This window comes from Mesoplodon mirus, assembly GCF_964341445.2.
Source record: "Mesoplodon mirus genome assembly, chromosome: 10".
Classification (NCBI taxonomy): domain Eukaryota; kingdom Metazoa; phylum Chordata; class Mammalia; order Artiodactyla; family Ziphiidae; genus Mesoplodon; species Mesoplodon mirus.
In genome coordinates this window covers 47,455,527-47,476,708 of record NC_138986.1, presented here as the reverse complement: position 1 = coordinate 47,476,708, position 21,182 = coordinate 47,455,527, and the positions used below count along the sequence as shown (strand labels likewise).

General features: G+C 35.7%; 1 protein-coding gene across 1 annotated transcript; it reads right to left on the bottom strand.

Moving 5' to 3' along the window:
• Window positions 1-22: 22 nt before the first annotated feature.
• TUBE1 (tubulin epsilon 1) lies at window positions 23-19,631 on the bottom strand. Its single transcript, XM_082633391.1, has 12 exons — window positions 19,522-19,631; window positions 19,354-19,427; window positions 18,670-18,722; window positions 16,141-16,198; window positions 12,410-12,525; window positions 9,878-9,999; window positions 6,691-6,878; window positions 6,301-6,476; window positions 5,337-5,477; window positions 1,939-2,079; window positions 1,129-1,303; window positions 23-817 (listed from the first exon to the last, which is right to left on the bottom strand). The coding sequence occupies exons 1-12, from the start codon at window positions 19,544-19,546 to the stop codon at window positions 659-661; spliced, it is 1,428 nt and encodes a 475-aa protein (XP_082489517.1). The 5' UTR covers window positions 19,547-19,631; the 3' UTR covers window positions 23-658.
• Window positions 19,632-21,182: the final 1,551 nt, after the last annotated feature.

Here is a 21,182-nt window from a genome sequence, read left to right as displayed (position 1 = left end):
CAAGCAAAACTGATAAGTAGCATAGTTTAAAAACATGGACATTTATTGTTACAAAATTAACTGGTTTGATAAAAAAACCATTATACTTAAAAACAATTTAATACAAGTTAAAATAATTGTAAATTGTGATTCTTTTGAGTGCAAACAAGTGGTTACCCAAAGAAGAGATAAAACCTCAAGTCGTAATAAAATCTGTTCCTGAAGTTAGTGGGTTTTACACAGAAATACTCATCCTGTGTTCTTCTACTCCCGTATTTGCTTTTAAAGAGTTAGGAGAATTTAAACAGAATGTGAAGACATAAATTCTAAAATCTATCTGTACAAGACTTTTATTGAAGACATGATTATCTCTGTATAAATGCCTAAATATGAGACTATAAATAAAATAAAATGTTGAAGAACTCTGTTCTCTCAATTTTAGAAAACACGACTTTTTGGAAGACAGATGTTTAAAGTCAAGGCACTAGGACTTGGCTAATTTCACACAGTGGGATCATCAACAAATTGTGATTAAATGGAAACTACTCTGAAGACAAAAACTTCCCAATATGAAAAACACAAATCAGGCTTTCTGAATCACAAAAATTCTAAAATAGAAAGGTAAGGGGACAAAAAATGTGAAATTAAGAAAAAAAATTGTATCTTTGGGGTTTCTTTTTCACACAGCTACTCTTAGTCTAGGTAAATCTTCTGCAGGCATGCTTTTTGTGGCATCCAGTTGGTTATATTCCTGTATGAGCGCTGATAAAGATGACATGGCTTCTGTGAAACAGCTTTCCTCCATCCCTTCAATTTGTAGATAGTGATGAAGATGAGCCTATAAATGAAAAAACTGAATGATGTTGACCATTTTCAGGAAATTTAATACAGACAACTATCCTATAATGCAAATATTCTTATTAAAATGATAGTTCACACTCAGCTTTACAAGAGAAATGAGAACCTAAATCCTATAAACCCATGAGATTTCTCATTTAGAGTCTGAGTAAGCCTCTCCTCTCCAGTTATAATCAATACACAGATATAGCAGGCGGGATCACACCTGATTTGTGTTACTTTAATTCTTGAGCATACATCTTAAATAGCCAAAATAAACACATATAGTTAAAAAGGTGTACTGATGATTACCCTTTTTCTGTAGAGCCTCGTGAATCTCTCTCTCAGTTCTATGAAGGTAGGCTTCACGCATGTGTTGTTTGCTAAAGCTAATAATGAATGGGAATGGCCCACAGGAGGTACTGAACACAGGCTGGTCTTCCAGCCTTCTTGATTCCAGGAGACAAACCGTAGAGAAGGTTTTAATCTGAGATGCAAAAACTCAAAGGTAAGAATTAAGGTACTAAATATCTGCCATATTATGGCAGCCCACATTAGTTAAACTAGGACACTACTAACGGTACCATTCTAAGTGCTTAGTATATAATGTAAGTTACCTATTTTTTAATACCAGCAGTATTATGGTACAGTCTGACAGTGAACTAAGGGACATTAAATTGGCCGTAATGGTGATTCAAGAAGCTAGAAACACATTCCTTAACATTAGAAATCTGGGGATGAAAAGAAATGAAGGTATTATAATTTTCCTTACTTTGTAATTCAATAGAGCAGTTTTCCTAAAAAATAAGACTGTCAAATAGTAAAACAAACTGAGAAGCAGTGTAGTGGTAGTAGCGGTGGTAATAAAAACAATAACAATAGCTAAATTTCCTGAACATTTTCAGAAAATAACATCTCATTTAATGTGCATAACATAATTAACATAAATAACAACTTTGTACTATTATTATTCTTCTTCTACATTTGAGGAAAATAGGCTCAGAGAGGCTAAGTAGCTTGCTCAAAGTCACACTTCAATTCAGTTCACAGTGCTACTTAACTACATGCTACACTGTTACCAACAGTACACATAACATTATCTTGAAAAATATAAAATTGAACCTTTCAATATTTCTGCGAAGATCAGAAATCTGTACATTTCCTCTAACCATGAGGGCGCAGGCGAGGTAGAGACTATGTTTGGGGTCAGCTCGAATTAGCTGGTGATCTTTACTGAAGGCATCTGAAAACATCTGATCCAACCTAAAACAATGAGACAGTCACTGTTTATACAAAATACTGTACTACATCTTTCTTCTATGTGTAACTATAAAATGAAAAGACAGTCATCTACAGGTAAATAAACTTCACACACAAATATATTCTGAATCTCAGCTATCATTTCCTCAAAGCAATCTGGATAAATATGAGGAGAGGAAATCATGCAATGTATTTTTTTTAGGGGGAATAAAAAGCTTCTGCAATATATTGGTGATTTCAGGTAGCTACAAAATATTGACTACATCATTAGTGAGCTCTATGTAGTAATAATTTCTGAAAATTGTGTCATTTTTACTTAGTTCAGTATGCTTATCTACTTCGTAGTATCAGAACTATCAAAACTAATTAAAAACCTACTACATTAAGATTACTTTGTCTATAAAATGTATCATAAATTAGTTAGGAATAATGAGGAAGCTATCAAAGGACAATGTTAGGCTCTCCAAAAAAGACACTACTCTATACTACTATTCCTGAAAAGGGAGGCTTTTAAGTGAATGAAGTCTTTTAACTTCATTCTTTTATCATTCCTCTAAAGAGAGGAAGATAAAAGTGACCGATGAAGTTTATATCTAATAATATGCAAGCTCCTAGGCCTTTAATATGACCCCAGTCTGGTTCTTAAATCCCACTGAACTCAATACAAATATGATTAGGTTCCTTAGATAACTCTAGCCAGAACTCTGTGTGCTGAATTTGCAGAATGTCTAGGAAGAGCCACAGAAATTACACTATGCTGCCTATTCATTCAGTAGATATTTACTAAATGCCTATTATGTGCCAGACACTATTCTAGGTGCAAGAGACCCAGCAGTGAACAACAACAAAAATTTCCTACTCTAATGGAGCTTACATTCTATCCTGATTCTTCTACAGTAAGAAGGATAGAGGACTCTCTTAGTGGATGGTGAGCTTTGGGGGATTCATAAATCCTCCACTGTGCTCAAAATTTTGGTGTGTATGTGCTTTTGGGCATTTTTATGAAGTCAAGGAAACCCAGAAAAGGTTAAGAACCACTATACAACAAGTAGGCACACTCATTCTTTTGTCAAAAAAATATAAAAACTAGCAAGGAGCTATTTATAGTTATTGGGATATTTCTCTTTACATTAAAAACAGGAATTTAATATACACACTCTAATATGTGCTTTATCATTTTCATTGATAAAAATGGACTAGATGATGTTTATTAATATGAAGCACATCCAAAAACCATTCTCAGTTGTTTGTAAACTACTAATAAGAAATTGTAGTCTTAAAACTATGCCTTTTAATAGTACAATTTAAAAACAATTTATTATTTGCTCAAGGATAAACGTGTCCATATGTGGATATGGCAGCCTTTGAAATAGCTATAGTACAGTAGAAGCAAAAAGAAAAAAAAAAAAGGAAAACCCCCACAAAACTAGAAAGAACACTGTGATAAGTTCCTTAAGAGTCTAACATTCTTAAGGTTCCTTACAGATTTTCCACTAACACATTTTAATTAAACCTGCAACAAGCTATAAATATATAAATAAAAATTTTAAATGTTGACACTGTATTATTTTTATCAAAATATACCAAGCACAGGACTTCCCTGGCGGCACCATGCTTAAGACTCCACGCTTCCAATGCAGGGGGCCTGGGTTCAATCCCTGCTCGGGGAACTAAATGCCATATGCATGCTGCAACTAAGAGTTCGCATGCCACAACTAAGGAGCTGGTAAGCTGCAACTAAGGAGCCCACCTGCCACAACTAAGACCTGGCACAACCAAAAAAAAAAAAAAAAATGTGTATAGACACACACACACACCCGGCACAACCAAAAAGAAAAAAAAATGTGTACACACACACACACACACCAAGCAGGATTATGCTGAACTTAATTAGAAATTACACGTCTTTATTTTTTTAAGGAGTAACTTTAAATGTCTGGATAATCACTACTGTACAATAAATAGTTTAGCACCAATTTACATTCTATGTGTCCACATTAAAGGTGCACCTTTTACTAAATATACTCATTTTTAATATGCTGGGCTGATAATAAAAGCAAACATTTAATGATTGATTCCCATGTTCAATAAACTATGCAAGTCGCTTAACTTGTTAAGCTCATCAGCATCCCACAAAGAGACCACACCTATTAGTTGGCATAGTCAGTTATCTGTTATTTGCTCAAATAAAAGTTAATCAGTATTACTGTGACATTCCCACAGTATAGAATTATGTTGCTAAAATTTAAACTATTAAAAAGATCTGTAATCTAGTTTTTACTTTATCATTTACATAATTTCCTCTAGCAGAGTTTGACAAGACCTTTTCCCTCAGTCAACTGTGAATGTCATTGTGACCTTTTCAAGCTCATCATCACTGTATATGCTGAGTATGTTTCAACTACATTTTTGTTAAGTAAATTGATGTAAGTTTTATGCTTAAAAATGACACAGTTATGGGCCTCCCTGGTGGCGCAGTGGTTGAGAGTCCGCCTGCCGATGCAGGGGATACGGGTTCGTGCCCCGGTCTGGGAGGATCCCATATGCCGCGGAGCGGCTGGGCCCGTGAGCCGTGGCCGCTGGGCCTGCGCGTCCGGAGCCTGTGCTCCGCGGCGGGAGAGGCCGCAGCAGTGAGAGGCCCGCATACCGCAAAAAAAAAAAAAAAAAAAAAAAAAAAAAAAAAAGACACAGTTATAAAACAAGGTGTTCTGGAAGTGATACATAATAGCTATAATAGAGTAATATCTGTAAACCCTCTATGGTGCTAGACTGTGGTAAGAGCTTTAAAAGATACTCTTATTTAATATACCAACAAGCTTATGAGTTAGGTACTCTCTTTTTTTTTTTTTTTTTTTTTTTACTCTCTCATTTTTAAAGACGAGAAAAACTAAAAGTTCGTCACCTGCCCAAGGTTCTGTAGCTAGTAAATGATAGAATTAGCATTCATATTTAAGTACATCAGACTTCAAAGCCTTTAAATCTTTTTCAATAAAAATTATTAATTTTCATAAGCTTAAAAATTTAGTTATTAGATTTAATTTCAAATAGCTTAATATTGACATTTTTAAACAATGACTTCTAAACAAGGAAGCATTCACTTAATGGAAAAATGGCTGTCATCACCTGTATTTTATATAATTCTCACAAAGAAAATGGTATGAAGAAATAACTAGTTATTATAAACTTTTCTCTTAAAAATGTGTTTGTTTTTAAAGTAACTTGAGCCCTCAAGTAATTGGAATAAAGTTACTACATCTTACCTTCGAGAAGGAATGTTAACATCTGCCAGTGTATACAGAGGTGTTAGGCTTGACACAAGATAATGCAGTTGAGGAAAAGGAACTAAATTCATGCTGATTTCATTAAGGTCCATATTAAGGGATCCTTCAAACCTTGCAGAGCTAAAAAATTAACATTAAAGCATGAAAAATATTTAACTTAATGTAGCTTGATTTAGTCAGCAGGCACTTTCCTACATCCTTTCGAATGCTGTACTTCAGTAGAGAATATATGCTCTTTTTTTCTGTATTAATGAAATTTAGTATCATGAACATCGTGTATAAAGATAATTAAAATATAACATAACATCTACAGCAATTCTTATTTCAGGATTATCTGAAGTGTAACCACTCTACTACAGTTGCTAATTACCTACATAAAAATCTTACTTAAAACAGACTTTAGACTGAATTAAAAACATAGTTCGTTATTTAATTATTCTATAAACCTTACTAAATTCCCCCGAGATTTGCTTACATGCTCTACAATTTGGAATATAATAATGCCAAAGCAATTTTTTTAGATCAAAGTCGAAGAAATATTTTGGACCAGCTAATAAAGAGGTATAGACTAGCTGGTTTAAAAGGTTAAGACATTTCGCAGCAAAACAAAAACAACAACAACAAAAAAAAACAAGTTTGTTTTTGTCTAACCAAGTGTTTCTCAAGTGTATCTCCTTCAAAACCCTTTACCATTTAACATCTGTTAATATTCCATGGAACGTACCTGGGGAAAATAAAATGCTGCTCTGGAGTCAGAGAAAATAAAATTCTGGTCTATCACTCCAAGATCTGAAAACACTAGACAAACTAAAATTTTTATTTTAAATAGAGTTTTTAAAAAAGCGTCTACAACTGAGAATAACTAAAAAATGCTACTGCAAAACATTATCAAAAGCAAGTGAAATTTTTAAACTGCCCTTAAGTACACTGTCAACAGGATTACCTTGTTAGGTTGAGCAGCAAATTTGCCACAACGTTGTTCATTGCATCAAATGGTTTCTCCTGCCGCTTTTTAAAAGCTCCAGCACTTGAAGTAACCAGGCTCTTTGGCTTTATAGCTGTACCCAACTTTCCAGAATTCACCATGAAGTCAATTTTGCTAATGATGTCAAATAAAGACTTTTAAGGGAAAAATATTGGGAGAGAAGCTATTAAGAAGAGAGGACATAGATGACATTCTACCAGGAAGAAAAAGACAAAAAAAAGCAATTTAAACTTACTTCTCTTAGATGGGAAGGCTGAAAAGTGAAGAGACTGTTTCACGTACACATAAGCATAACACAGGATTGAATGTATACATAATATGTCCATAAATTACAATGCCATTTCTTACTTGGTTGTCAATGGGCAACACACAGTCTGCATGCTCGTTAAGTTCCTTCATTGCCAAGATGCTATTATAAGGCGAGGTTATGACATCATCTTCACCAGAAGGATAAACTGAAGTCACGAATCTGTATACTTCTGGGAATTCATCCTCAAGCACCTTTAAAAGAAATGTGCCAAGTCCAGATCCTGTTCCTGAAGATTAAGATTTCAAGAAGAAAACAGCATAAATGGTTCAGAATATAATGGAATTCTGTGTTTTTGTGGTAAAAACCTATGTATTAAAGACATACAATTTTCAACTTATTCCTGTGATTATATATTAACTAATTAATTTCAGATAAAGAAATGAAGATAATATAGGTAGTGAGACTTAAAGTCATGAATTCAACCTCTGGGTCTGACTGTGATGATGAGAGGCCTTTCTATATTTTACACTTTTTTACATTTAAGTTATATCTCTATGATGTCAAAAGAACTGACCGAAGAGTAAAATATGCAACCAAGACAGTATTTAGTCTACACTTGATGTTAAGCAACTTAAGAAAACACAAACTATCTTGACATCTTTAGTACAGCACCTATACAATCTTAATGATGAACACTATCATGACATTAAGCAACTTAAACGCTGAGTTAAAATTTAAAGTTAAGCATGACCAACTTGAATTTACAAAACTTTCAAAGAGGAAACTTTTTTACTATCTATCTAAAAGCAGAAACTCTAAGAATTTCATTAAGGTAATTTTCTGACACACAGAGTTACATATATATAAATTCAGATATTTTTAAGAACTAAAAGAGAGAAAACTGGAATCCTTTACCCTGGTGCTTTTCAAACTATGGCTTGTGAACCATCAGTGGGCTATGAAAATAATTTATAAGGTTAGGACCAGTATTTTCTTTTCTTAAATGAAACGCAGAAATATTAGTATGTCACATATAGTGTGGGTAAATAATCTTTTGTTTTAGTTTGTGTATGTTTGTGTGTGTGTGTGTGTTGGTTTGTAATGTAAAACGTATTTCTTGCTGTCCTGATGAGAAAAAGTTTATAAGCCAATAATGCTCTAACCCCATTTGGATAAATATTAAAAGGCTATGATGTTAAAAATATTAGATGAAAGCAAGGGAGATTTTCTGGGTTAATCTTTAATGAGGACTTTCTAAGCATTATAAAAAACCAGAGCCATTATAGAAGATAGTTTTGATTCCATTAAAAATAATATATATATATATGTATATATAAAAACAAAAAGGCAAACTAAGAAAAAATCTTCAAACATGATGGAGAACTAAATTTCTTTAATAAAGAGGGTCACAAATCAACAACAAAAAAATATGAATAATGCAATGGAAAAATGAGCAAAGGATATAAATTGTAACTCAAAATAAAGCAAATGGCAAATAGATGTAAAGATGCTCAACCTTTTCTCTAATTAAAAAATGCAAATTAAAACAAATAATTTTGAACATATTGTATTAGACAGATTTTGTCTCATAATACTCAGTGTTGGTGACAGTGTGGGGAAATAAACTCTTATAAATTGCTGCTAATCATACGGATTGATGCAATAATGTAGGAAGGTTATTTAGTAATATCAACCAAAACTTAAAATGTACATATTCTTTGGTTCCACTTTCCTTTCTAGGAATATTGCCTACAGCTATTGTGGCACAAATGAACAAAGATGCAGGTACAAGATGTTCGCTGGGGATTTTATGTAGTAGCTAAAAACCATAAATAACTTGACATCCATCAATGAGGAACTGACTTTAAAAATTATTACATATTCTCACAAGTGGACAGAGCTGATGAAAGATGTTCAGGAAAGATTTAAAGTGAAAACATTACAGGGTAGTATATATTTCCTGATCTTGTTTATGTAAAAACACACACAATGGGCACAGGAAATATCTGGAAGGACAGACACTGGCAAACTTGATTATCTGTGAGGAGAGAGATTAGGGATTAGATGTGGGAAAAGACTTCACTTTTAGCCTTCAATATTTTTTAAAGTATTTTTGCCATTTTCAGTGAATTATGAATAAAGTACAGTCTACTGAGATTCTGAGTAATAGAGGGATATAAAAAATGCACCATAATGAACTATAAATCAAATTGTTTTTTTTGAAAACTTACTCAAAATCTGCAGGTTAATTATACCAGTATAAAGAAAATTAGTTTCTTTTTTTTCTTTTTTTTTTTAAGCGGTACACGGGCCTCTCACTGTTGTGGTCTCTCCCGTTGCAGAGCACAGGCTCCGGATGCGCAGGCTCAGTGGCCATGGCTCACGGGCCCAGCCGCTCTGTGGCATGTGGGATCTTCCCGGACCGGGGCACGAACCTGCGTCCCCTGCATTGGCAGGCAGACTCTCAACCACTGCGCCACCAGGGAAGCCCTGAAAATTAGTTTCTTAATTTAATGATTATGATGGTCTTCTAAAGGCATGGTTACATATAAGAAAGTCAACTGTACATAACCTGCTGAATATAAAAATCTTAATCTCAGCTTGGAGGAAAAAAGCATGGCAAAGTTTTCTTTTAAAATAGGCTAATTCTCTTTTGAAATTATCCAATTATGATCTGTTTCTACTTCATGGTTCAGGGGAGCAAAATACTTCACTTGCAAGGTACAGGCTTCCCTGGGAAAGAAGGCAATGTAGATCATTTATTCTAGGTCAAGGTGATTAATTACCATGTAAGGAATGATTTAAGGGAGTTGACTAAGAGGATTTCTTTTACTTATTTCTCTTATTGGACACAAGAAAGGATTGAAGGTGGTTAAAGAAAGGGTACTGATATTCTTTTGCAAACGTAATTATGAATATGCCACAAATACTTAGTTCTAGTCAGCATATGAAACTGCACAAGCAAGCTCTTAGGAGAAAGGCAGCATTCCCAAAAAGCTTATATTGAAATCTACCTTCTACTAAAGATAAAAGAAAAATTTTTTTCAGATTCAGTTCTACTGACTCTTTAAAAGGGTTTAAATTTTAAAAAAATGGTCATAGTGACACAATTTGACAAAAATTTAAGATAAAAAGCTATTATGTACATACATTCATAAACATACTCTTAATTCTTAATAGCTCTATATTTATTAAGCAAAGGTCTGAAAACAAGACTTATGTTGGCAAAATGAATTCTCACTTGCATTTTCACATTGTTATAGACAAATGAATAAATAACTTTACCTCCTCCCATGGAATGTATTATAAAAAAACACTGCAAACAATCACAGTGCTCTGCTGACTTCCTGAGTTTCTCTAAAATCTGTTCCTGATAAAGACTGCCAAACACTTTGTGACCCACAGCCCTGGAAAAAAGAATATAGATTAAAAAAAAAATCCTTGCATTTATTATTTCAAGATTTTATTATTTCTGAACTAAGTGAAAAGACTATAGATAAGCTTGAAAAAGTATTTTTACTGCAGTAAGTAAATTCTATTCCTGTTTAACATCAATAAATCATATTATGATATCTCAAGGATAAAGAAAGATAATTTAACAAATATATATACCTATAATCCTCAAATATCCTGATAAAATAGTTCATTATCAATGGATATTAAACTATGGTTTTTAAAATTTATCTGCTCTTAAGGTATAATTACAACAAAACAAGTTTTCAGTTAGTTTTTTCTCATCTTCATTGAAAGTAAACTGATTGCACTGTCTTTTATGTATTAAAAAGCAGAATGTGGTCAACTAGAAAGACATAAAAATAAAAAAATTTAAACTGACCTACTTTGGTTTAAAACATGAAAAAAATATTGGTCATATCATGTTATTACTAGATGAAATGCCACACAGTAGAAAACTGATATTCATGAGGCTCTGCAAGCCTTTTTGGTTGCCCAAATTTGCAAGTATTATTATGATGAACTGAAATGTAAGAACGATTTCCACACAACATGTAGTCAGGTGTAACTCAAAAGTTACAGAATAAGTTATATGACAATTAGAGAAAGCTGGTTGGATGGTTAGGTGGACTCACTCATTTAGTGACTGGTTCTCCCCAAATAAGTCTCCCAGAACACAAGACTCAAATCCATGCTTTAGTAAAATGACACAATATTACACATTATAAACCTGAGGGACTAACTACAAATAATTTAAACAACAAATATTAGATTGGCAAATAAGAACCTACTTACTTTTTCAAAAACAGCAAAACCAGTGTCAATGTAAATTTTAAAATGATCACTGTTGGAGCTTTTTTCCCATTAAGGAGAAGAGACCATTATATATTTAAGGGCCAAATATAGCCTCAGACTGACCTTGAATGCTGGGACACTGGTCTGGCTTGCATTTCTATCCATTCTATTATATCTGACTGATGGGAAAACTTTGACAGAGTCGAATACTATAGGTAAGATAACAGTTTATAAAAATACTTACAACTTTTAAATTGATACAGCCACTATGGAGAACAGTATGGAGGTTCCTTAAAAAACTAAGAATAGAACTACCATATGACCCAGCAATCCCACTACTGGGCATATACCCTGAGAAAACCATAATTCAAAAAGAGAAATGTACCACAGTGTTCATTGCAGCACTATTTACAATAGCCAGGACATGGAAGCAACCTAAATGCCCATCAACAGATGAATGGATAAAGATGTGGTACATATATACAATGGAATATTACTCAGCCATAAAAAGAAACGAAATTGAGTTATCTGTAGTGAGGTGGATGGACTGAGTTTGTCATACAGAGTGAAGTAAGTCAGAAAGAGAAAAATAAATACCGTATGCTAACACATATATATGGAATTAAAAAAAAAAAAAGGTTCTGAGGACCTAGGGGCAGGACAGGAATAAAGACGCAGACATAGAGGATGGACTTGAGGACACGGGGAGGGGGAAGGGTAATCTGGGGCAAAGTGAGAGAGTGGCATGGACATACATACACTACCAAATGTAAAATAGTTAGCTAGTGGGAAGCAGCCGCATAGCACAGGGAGATCAGCTCGGTGCTTTGTGGCCACCTAGAGGGGTGGGATAGGGAGGGGGGAGGGAGATGCAAGAGGGAGGAGATATGGGATATATGTATAACTGATTCACTCTGTTATACAGCAGAAACTAACACAACAATGTAAAGCAATTATACTCCAATAAAGATGTTAAAAAGAAAAAGGTAAGGGTTTTCATATACAAATTAGTATGCTAGCCACATTGTTCCGTGCCTCAATACTTCTGATTTTTAAAATGTTAGAAAATTTCCATACAGATATGTTACATTTTATAAGAGTTGCATGATTTTCCATTGTATGGATATACTATAATTGATTTAAACAAGCCCCTGCTGAGTATTATCTCATGTTAAAAACAATGTTTCAGTGAACAATCTTTCATTTGTATCTTTATGGACAAGTGAAGAGTTCTATAGAATATATAAATGTGGAACTACATATCAAAAAAATACAACTTTTGTCTCTAGTTAGCAGTTATACAAGAATCAAATTACAAGAAATTTAGTAAATCAATTTTTCATGATTCATCTTTTTCTTAAAAAAAAAGAGAAACAACTAGGATACAGATGGCTTCCAAGCATTGTGAACACCATCATCTATCAAGGAAAAGATGATGGGCTGAAAGGCCTAGAGTTAGGTATGGCAAGTTATATCTTGCTTTCATGTCAGCAGGACCTATCAGAATAAAGGAAAGATTCCTCATTTTTTTCAGATGACATTTAATTTTTACATCCAGCATATTCTCACCAATTATTCCCTGAGCCAGAAATATCAGTGATGAGCTGCTTACTATCAAATACATCTCTCAGGGGTCCCTGAAGAAGTTCATTTACTACCCCTTCCTCCATGTCAATCAAGACAGCCTGAGAAAGACAAATAAAATGTAATTAGCATATTTTTCTTCAGTCACTCTGTAAATAAAAAGAATTTTTGAGCTAGAAGTTGCATTGTTCTTTTTATAGTTTAAGTTTGATCAAATCTTTGACTCTCGTTGTGCAGTCTGTTATAAAAATTAAAAAGTAATTTCACTCTGCTCCAAAGGTGGAATCCAATGAAAAGATGGATTCTAAATTCTTACCCTAAGAATAAGGAAAAAAAGGAACTGAATAATTCTGATTTTCTAACAATTCTTTTATTTATGTGCTTATGTGACTATTAATTTCTTGAGAACAAGGTCTCAGAAGTTTAGAAGGCAACCTTAACCAGAAACAATTCTCAATAAATGTAGGGTTCATTAATGTATTTGGTCACTAAAAATAACCATGCTGCTCTTTATGAATCACAGCCGAAAACTGTCCGAATCAAATCAGTAAACTACTATTACGTGCAAAGCCAAGGCACTGGATAGATGTCAAAGATGACAACAGGGTCCCTTCCCCTAAGTAACTCGCAATCTAAATTCACAAACTCACTAAATATCACGAACTTTATTGACATGGGAGATAACCTCTATTACTAAAAAGAAAATGAGAAAATAAAACATAAAATTAGCTATGGAAAGAAAAATAGAAAAGACTGGATGGAAATACAGCAAAATGTAAGCAGAGATAGCTTGGCAGTAGAATTATATACCCTCTGTCCCCACTGTTTTGTACTTTACTTTCTATATTTTCTACACTGAGGAAGAAGAATGAAAGAGTAAAATAGAGTTAAATAAATAAAAAAGCAAAGCTGAAAAAAGTAATCTGAAATGATGTTAGGGTACCCTTTAACCTAAGCCTTTGATTCAGTGTCACAGAGAAAGTGCTTGATTTATGGGCTTTTTCAGTGCTGGTGAGCATGTAACATTAAGCACTTACTACATGCCACTGTACATGTATCACCCCATTTAATCCTCACAACCCTATGCATAGGTACTGTAATTACTCCCAGTTTACACACGAGGAAACTGAGGCCTAGAAAAGTTAAATAACTTGGCTGTGATCACCCAGCTAGGAAGTGGTAGAGCTGATTCAAACCTGGCTAGCCGGGCTGCAGAATCTTCACTCTTAACCACCGAACTCTATGCTCTATTATCTTATCAATGGGAGACAGTCAAGTTTGACACTTACCGAGTACTGACTACAGTGGAGTCACAATTTATGCCCATTTAAATTCTGTGAATTCAATTATTTGTGTAATTAAGTATGCTACTGTAAGCTGGCAATTAAAATATTATTACACAGTACTTTAGAAATATATTTCTAATTGTATACCACTTTTTTTTTAAACATCTTTATTGGAGTATAATTGCTTTACAATGGTGTGTTAGTTTCTGCTTTATAACAAAGTGAATCAGCTATACATATACATATACCCCCATATCCCCTCCCTCTTGCGTCTCCCTCCTACCCTCCCTATCCCATCCCTCTAGATGGTCACAAAGCACAGAGCTGATCTCCCTGTGCTATGCTGCTGCTTCCCACTAGCTATCTGTTTTACATTTGGTAGTGTATATATGTCCATGCCACTCTCTCACTTCGTCCCAGCTTACCCTTCGCCCTCCCCGTGTCCTCAAGTCCATTCTCTAGTAGGTCTGCATCTTTATTCCCGTCCTGCCCCTAGGTTCTTCATGACCTTTTTTTTTTTTTTAAGATTCCATATATACGTGTTAGCATACGGTATTTGTTTTTCTCTTTCTGACTTACTTCACTCTGTATGACAGACTCTAGGTCCATCCACCTCACTACAAATAAACTCAATTTCATTTCTTTTTATGGCTGAGTAATATCACATGTTATATCATCATATTACAGTGGTATATTAGAAAGACTGTAAAATTCTGTTTTATAAATGTGCTCCTTTAAATACAGCATCAATATACATACACAGGACTATACAGGGTCATTTCTTGGCAATTTTAGGGATTTTCAAGGATATTTTTGATAATATGCAATTTTTATCTTAAATGCTGACTTTAACACCTAATTAACCATGTAAGAGGGATTTCACTGTTGTGTAAGATTACAAAAAAGAACAAAATTAGCTTCTACTGTCCTTGTTCCAAAACAGATTTATTGAGATGATCTGTGGAAGATTAAACATTTAAGCCATGCTTTCAATTACTTTGCAATCAGGCAAAGGAAGGGGAATACAGAATACAAACTGACATTCAAGCACCTCCTGAAGTCAGTTTTGAGAGAATCATCACTGTCATAGTCACTTAGCATTAAACCCTGACAGTCTGTAACTCTTTCAATCTTTCCTTAGTCACATAAGACCTCTGATTTGTTTTTCCATAGGAAATTAATTGCAATTACAAGGAATTATTCTGGATTCCTCACTTAGCCATCCAAGATCTGGAGTCACAACTTCCAAGATTCGATGTTTATTATTTTCTTCCAGAGCTACCTGGTGATAGCTTTTAGGCCCTTGAGCTTCCCCTTAATTGTAATACAGGATTTACAAAATTCTGAGTGTTTGCCTATTAATACAGTGGAGGAACCCAGCCACCAAATTCTTTTGAAGCCTAGACTCTTCAGTGATCAGAGCCACATGATACCAAGACTACTAAGAAGAAATGGAAGAACACCTTCTAGGAAAAAAGCCAAAGGCTATAGAAACATGCTGATTTATTCTCTTCCAGCAGTGTTTCCTCCATTTCCCAACTTGCTCACTGGTAGGGTGGTGGGAAAGAGCTCAAATTGGGAGTGGTCTAGGAAATGTCAACGTTTCTTTATCTCTGAGTAAGATTTGGATTGGGATGTTAGCACTCTCCAAGGCATGAACTATACCAAATGTTAATCAATTATCCTAACAGACTACAAGCACATAGTCTCTGCCCTATATTTGTTTCCCAAGGACACTGGAGATCACAGATACAAGGAGATGGTTCCCAGGTACTACAACACTACTGCTCTCTACTCTTTCAGCCACTACTCCAGGTCTGATCCTTATCATCTCAATTACTTCCACAGCACCAAAACTGCCTTTCTTTTCTGTCACAGTCAAACATTACTGATCAACAGTTGGAAAAAGCAGTTTGTTGCAGAGACACAATCAAAGAAGAGAAGTGTTAACTGCAATGAGATTAAGACCAAATATGGGCTATGACTAGAAGTATTTTTGTTCAGGAAGTCTTACATGGTTATGTTATGTATTCACTAGAATGTGGTTGAATCTATGCTTTGTACTGGGAATAGTAACTCTGGTGCAAATAAACCTTTCATCATTTTTATGTGAAAATTAACCTTCATTAGAATGTATTTTAGACTTAGAGTTAAGAAAGCTTTTGTTATCATTTATCTAGACATATATTTCCCCTAAAACATTTAGAAAAAATGCCAAATATGCAGTATTTTCACTTTAAGCACAAAATTTTCCCCCTAAAGTTTCACGGAGACACAAATGTCTGCTTAATTATATTTATATTAAATATGGCTTAGCAAATACTTTTTATTTTGAGAAGTTAAACTAAAATTTTATTCTTATGATAGTTACAGAAGTAGAGTTATTTTAAAAACACATGCAATATAAGAATCCAAGTGTATAAGACTTACTCGTGCTTTTAAAGAACAAATCTTCCCCTTGGAAATACTGCCACCATCACCAACCACTCTGAAAGATAAAAGATGAGAAAAGGTCATAAGATCTTCCACGCTAATAGTGCTATCAGGTAATAAAGTTAACTTCCATTCACATAGTAAAGCTACTTATAGGCCAAGTGAGGCAGACACAAAAGGCAACAAAGAAGCCATTCGTAATCTCCTCCCAATAGGCTGAAAAAGTGAGGTACTTATTTCCCTGGCTTTCTTTGTAGCTTGGGCTGGTCATGTAATCCAGTTCTGGGTAATGAAATAAAAAGGAGATATTCTGGGAAGCTTTCTGATAAAAAGGACCAGATGCAGTTGGTCCTTTTTCCTACCTTGAACACGAATCTGGATGGGATTCCTGGCAGTGGAGGCTGTCATTTTATGGTTATGAAGTAAAAAAACCATGAGGACAAAAAACCAACACATGAAACAATATGACAGTATCTTGGTCTTTAGGGCACATCTCTAAACACAGATTTCTTTGTATGTGACATAACTGGATATATCTATTGTTTAAGCCACCATTAGTGAGGCTTTCTGTTGTAGCCAGACACACATCAACTAACAAACCAGTTATATACAGTTGAGTATCTAAGGCTGTTCCTAGCATTTTATTTTGAAGATAAGTCACCAAAGTAACTAAATCTATGACTACAAGCAGTGTACAAGTCAATATAGTTTACAAGACAGAATATATGAAGGGAAGCTGAATTGAGCATAGACGGTGCTATAGGTCGGGGGCTGATAATCTATAATCCTCAGGCCAAGTCTGACCAGCTACTTGTGAAAACAAGTTTTACTGGAACAAAGCCACACTCATTTGTTTATGTACTATCTATAGCTGCATTCACACTACAATGGCGGACTCAAGGAGATGTGATATGAACTTTATGGTCTGCAAAACCTGAAATAACTACCATCTGGTCCTTTACAGGAAAGGTTTGCCAACCCCTGGTATAGGTAAATTCCTATCATGCTATTAAAAAGGTATGATATTTCCTCAAATAAAGAAGTATATACAAAGGTGTGGTCTTATTTTTGAAAAAGAATTTTTGTACTAACTTGTGGAATAGATGCTGCATGTGTTGATACTACGTTGGAAAGAAGAGCAAGATGCCAAGGCTCTTCTCCTCAAACTTGATACTGGAGAAATAAGTATGCTCTCAGGTTAAATTATAAAACGAACCGAGTAGATGAGAATAGAATTACGCAAAGTCACCTGGTTAAGAGAGAATAGCTTCCAGGCCGAGTCTCAACTATGTAATATTCAATGAAAGGAGTATTACAGAGGGAATGGAAGTACAGATTTAGTTAGAATGCTACCTACAAAGAAGTATTACAAAGGCAAATTTGAGTCTCTTAATAGTATGTAGGGGAGAAGATGTTCTAGTTTACAAACAAGAGGTAATCTAGTCTATGTGACAGATATCTCCATATTAATAAAGATAAATAACACCAGTCATTAAGGTAATACACCTAACTTACCTTGGTCTGATTCCATGGTCACTAAGTAACCTTTTATTACTTAGCTTTCCTGATAGATTTCCTACAGAAGAGAATGTGCTTTTGAAAGAAAATGGGTGTCTAGTCTTTTTAAGTTATAGCTCCTACTGTCCGAGACTACATTGACTTTCTGCTTTGTAATTTCCCATCTGAGTTTGGTTTATCTGCCTGTACTAGAGAGCACTGGACCCATTCTCAAGATGTCATTGAAGTTTCTGAGTTTGCAAGCCTGAGGGTCAGACTCTGAAATTCACTAAGGAAGTCGGGCCTAATTAGCCTTCCCAGGGAGATAACTGCCTCAAACACCCAACCAACTAATTCAAACTAGAACTGAAATCTTTATTAGATTAAAACTGGATATAAAGTATGTATTTTTCAGTTCAAGCCCGGCAGTTTTAGTTTTATTAAGCATTTTGAAAACGCATGAACTTCATGATTTAACATGAAAAGCTTAGAAACACACCCTGAATGTCAAATTACTCTTTCAGGTAAAAGATATATACTTACATATACCCTTTATTAAATAAACAAAACTAATCTGACAACAACTGCTTTGCTCCTTTTTAGCACATTCTATTTGTAGAGCAAATACTCCTGACCACAAGTAATATCACAGAAATGTAAGCACTATATTTTTCTTTCAAAAGTTAGCCATTATTGAATGCACTAACAAGACATTCTCAGGGAAATATTCAGCATTCCTTTTAGTGAAACTTTATTTCAAGGTCAAGTTAAAATTAAGCACACTAAAGTTTCTTTTTATTCCTTCATATGGCTTTAAAAAGAAACCTGTTGTCCTGCTCTGCCTAATGACATGAGAATATTAATGACAAGAGAATGACAATATGCTTTCAATAATGAGAAAAACAAACAAAAAAGCCCAACAACTTCTTTACAGTTATCAACTGCTTTTACTGTCCTTTGAAGAATTTTCTCCCAAACTGCTGACATGAAAATAATTAAGCTATGTGACAGACTTTAACCCCATCTTACCTGGTATCCACATTTCTAAAGAAGCTGCTTATTGCCTCATCATAAATCGCTTTCTAAAAAAAAAAAAATACATTTATTAGCGCTTGATTACATTTTGCCTCTTTCCCAAACGAAGTCCTTTTAATTTAATAATCCCACAATACTTTAAAGGCCGGCATACGGCTACAATAAGAAAAAGCAAACAATCATAAAATGCTTCTACTGATTCTTTCAATCTAGAGAAGAGCAAATACCGCGAGATCTATGGATTAAGTGCAGCTGAAGGTACTGAGAAAAGGCGTCCCCACAGGACTGTAGAGCAGGTGCATCGAATGAAAGCTTTCCCTGCATTCTTGGTGATCATTTAAAAAGCTGACTGGTTAAATTAAGAAATATAATGCCACACATGGTACCTATCTTACAAAGTACTTTCACATATGCTATCTCATTGCTCCTCACAAGAACCCTGATAAAGATGCAACCCTGAGAATTAAGGAACCTTAAGACTAAGGTCTCCGGCGAGTGTTCGTTCGGACTCTTGTGTCTAACGCCAACAGAAGTTTAAAAACCAGTTTGCCCTTTACCGAGAAGATCCCATACAACTTATATCGTCCAGATAAAAGCTCCCAGAGTATTAATTCTTATTTTTTGGAAGAGCCTCGGGGACAGGAGGGCATGGGGTCTCCCGCGCGGCGGGGACGGTACCTGGTTGACCGCGGCGTGCTCCCTCAGCGCCAGGTCCCAGAAGCAGCAGCCAATCTGGTTTCCGCACTGGCCGACTGCGCCCAGGAAGGTAAGAGAATAGACATTAGGCGGCAACAGGACCACTCGCCTCGGCGGCGACCGGGTCCCCACCCTCCCGGGGCGACTTACCCTGTATGACCACCGACTGGGTCATGCTGCAGCGCGGCCGCCCCACTCCATCCCATCCAGGAGCCCGCGCCGGCCTGCGTATTTCCGGCCCACCAACGGTTCTCTCCGAGGCGGCGGGGCGGCCGTAAGTAACGCTGCTGCCGCAAGTCGCTGCCGTAGCTCCTCTCTGCTCTAGCTTCAGGCTAAGATTTTACGTCCGAAGGCCGCGCAAGTGCGCTTGCGTCTCACCGTTACCATAGCGACTGGTCCTCCCGACTGCAGATCTTCGCTGCCCTGTAAACATCTGAGCAACTGCAGCTCCGGAGGCCGGGGCCACTGGCGGGAAACTAGGCTTTGGCGTGGGATTTTAAAACGTGTGTCTTTAAAGCTGTTCATGATGTATCAGAGGTTCAGTCTTCGTTTACAGTCTCAATACCTGGGGCGGCGGGTCAAATTCCGTTCATTCCGAGTCCTCCGGACGCTGCGTCAATCTATTCAACAAGACCTTTGTTCTAATAGAAAACAGTGTCTATGAGCACAAAGAAACCCCAGACAAATAGACGTGTCAGGGTACAACCGAAACTAGATGCTTATACAGATTGACAAAAATGGCGCTTCAGAGGCCCAACCAGTGTATATTGAAGCTGTATGCTCCCAACATTAACTTCTAGGCCCTCTGCAGGATTCAAAAGAAATTAAGACATAGATCCAGCTTCAGAAGGCTTACAATCTGATTGAAGAAGATACACACGAAATACTCAAAAAATTGTGACGATTTTGTGGCGCTAAGTGTAATAGGATTCAATGGATGAGAACGTGGACAAGTAAATAGAAGTCTGATGGAAGAGATGAAATTAAAACTAGGCATTTTATTTATGTACAGTGTTCAGGTGGGACAAAGGAGGAGGAGATGGAAAAATCAGGTATTCCTGAAAACGACCAACTCCTGAAATTTTCAAACATTGAAAAATACTGTAAACTCTTATTGATTAATTTAGACCAGATTTCAATTAAAAACTCAAGCATTTCTTTTGTAAAATTAATTTTTTTTTTTTTTTTTTGCAGTACGCGGGCCTCTCACTGTTGTGGCCTCTCCCGTTGCCGGAGCACAGGCTCCGGACGCGCAGGCTCAGCGGCCATGGCTCACGGGCCCAGCCTCACCGCGGCATGTGGGATCTTCCCGGACCGGGCCACGAACCCGTGTCCCCTGCATCGGCAGGCGGACTCTTAACCACTGCACCACCAGGGAAACCCCAAATTAATATTTTCCACAAAAATTCTGAGGAACTACAAAATACTAGGAAGCTTCCCCCCACCAAAAAAAGTTAAAATTACATGTGCAACTAATGTGTGGTAATAGGAATTGTAATATTCGATTGTTTGGAACACCTTATTCCCTTACCAATACAAATAATAGTTGTAACTATATCTCTGATATCTGGTAAGTTTGAAGTTGCAATGGGTGGTTTATGAGGCTGAGGCTTTCCCACATTTCCATTTAGATATTTTTCACCTTATTACTCACATATCTTATGATTAATAGGTAACTTTTAGTCAAGAATTTTTTGCATTTGCTGGATTTTACTCTTAACTGCTTGTTAGTGAGCATGGAGTCAGTGTTAGAGGTGCAGTCAGGTTCCCCTAACACTTCACTTAGGTCTTAACATTAAAGTCCTAAAGTC

Bases quoted from the DNA above. Each gene is read 5' to 3' on its own strand.
- TUBE1 (XM_082633391.1), bottom strand. From the start codon at position 19,546: ATGACCCAGTCGGTGGTCATACAGG. The intron at 6,477-6,690 runs GTAAGAAATGGC...TTCCCTTAAAAG, and splicing joins TGTTGCCCATTGACAACCAA to TCTTTATTTGACATCATTAG. The intron at 5,478-6,300 runs GTAATCCTGTTG...TTAATTTTTTAG, and splicing joins TTGCTGCTCAACCTAACAAG to CTCTGCAAGGTTTGAAGGAT.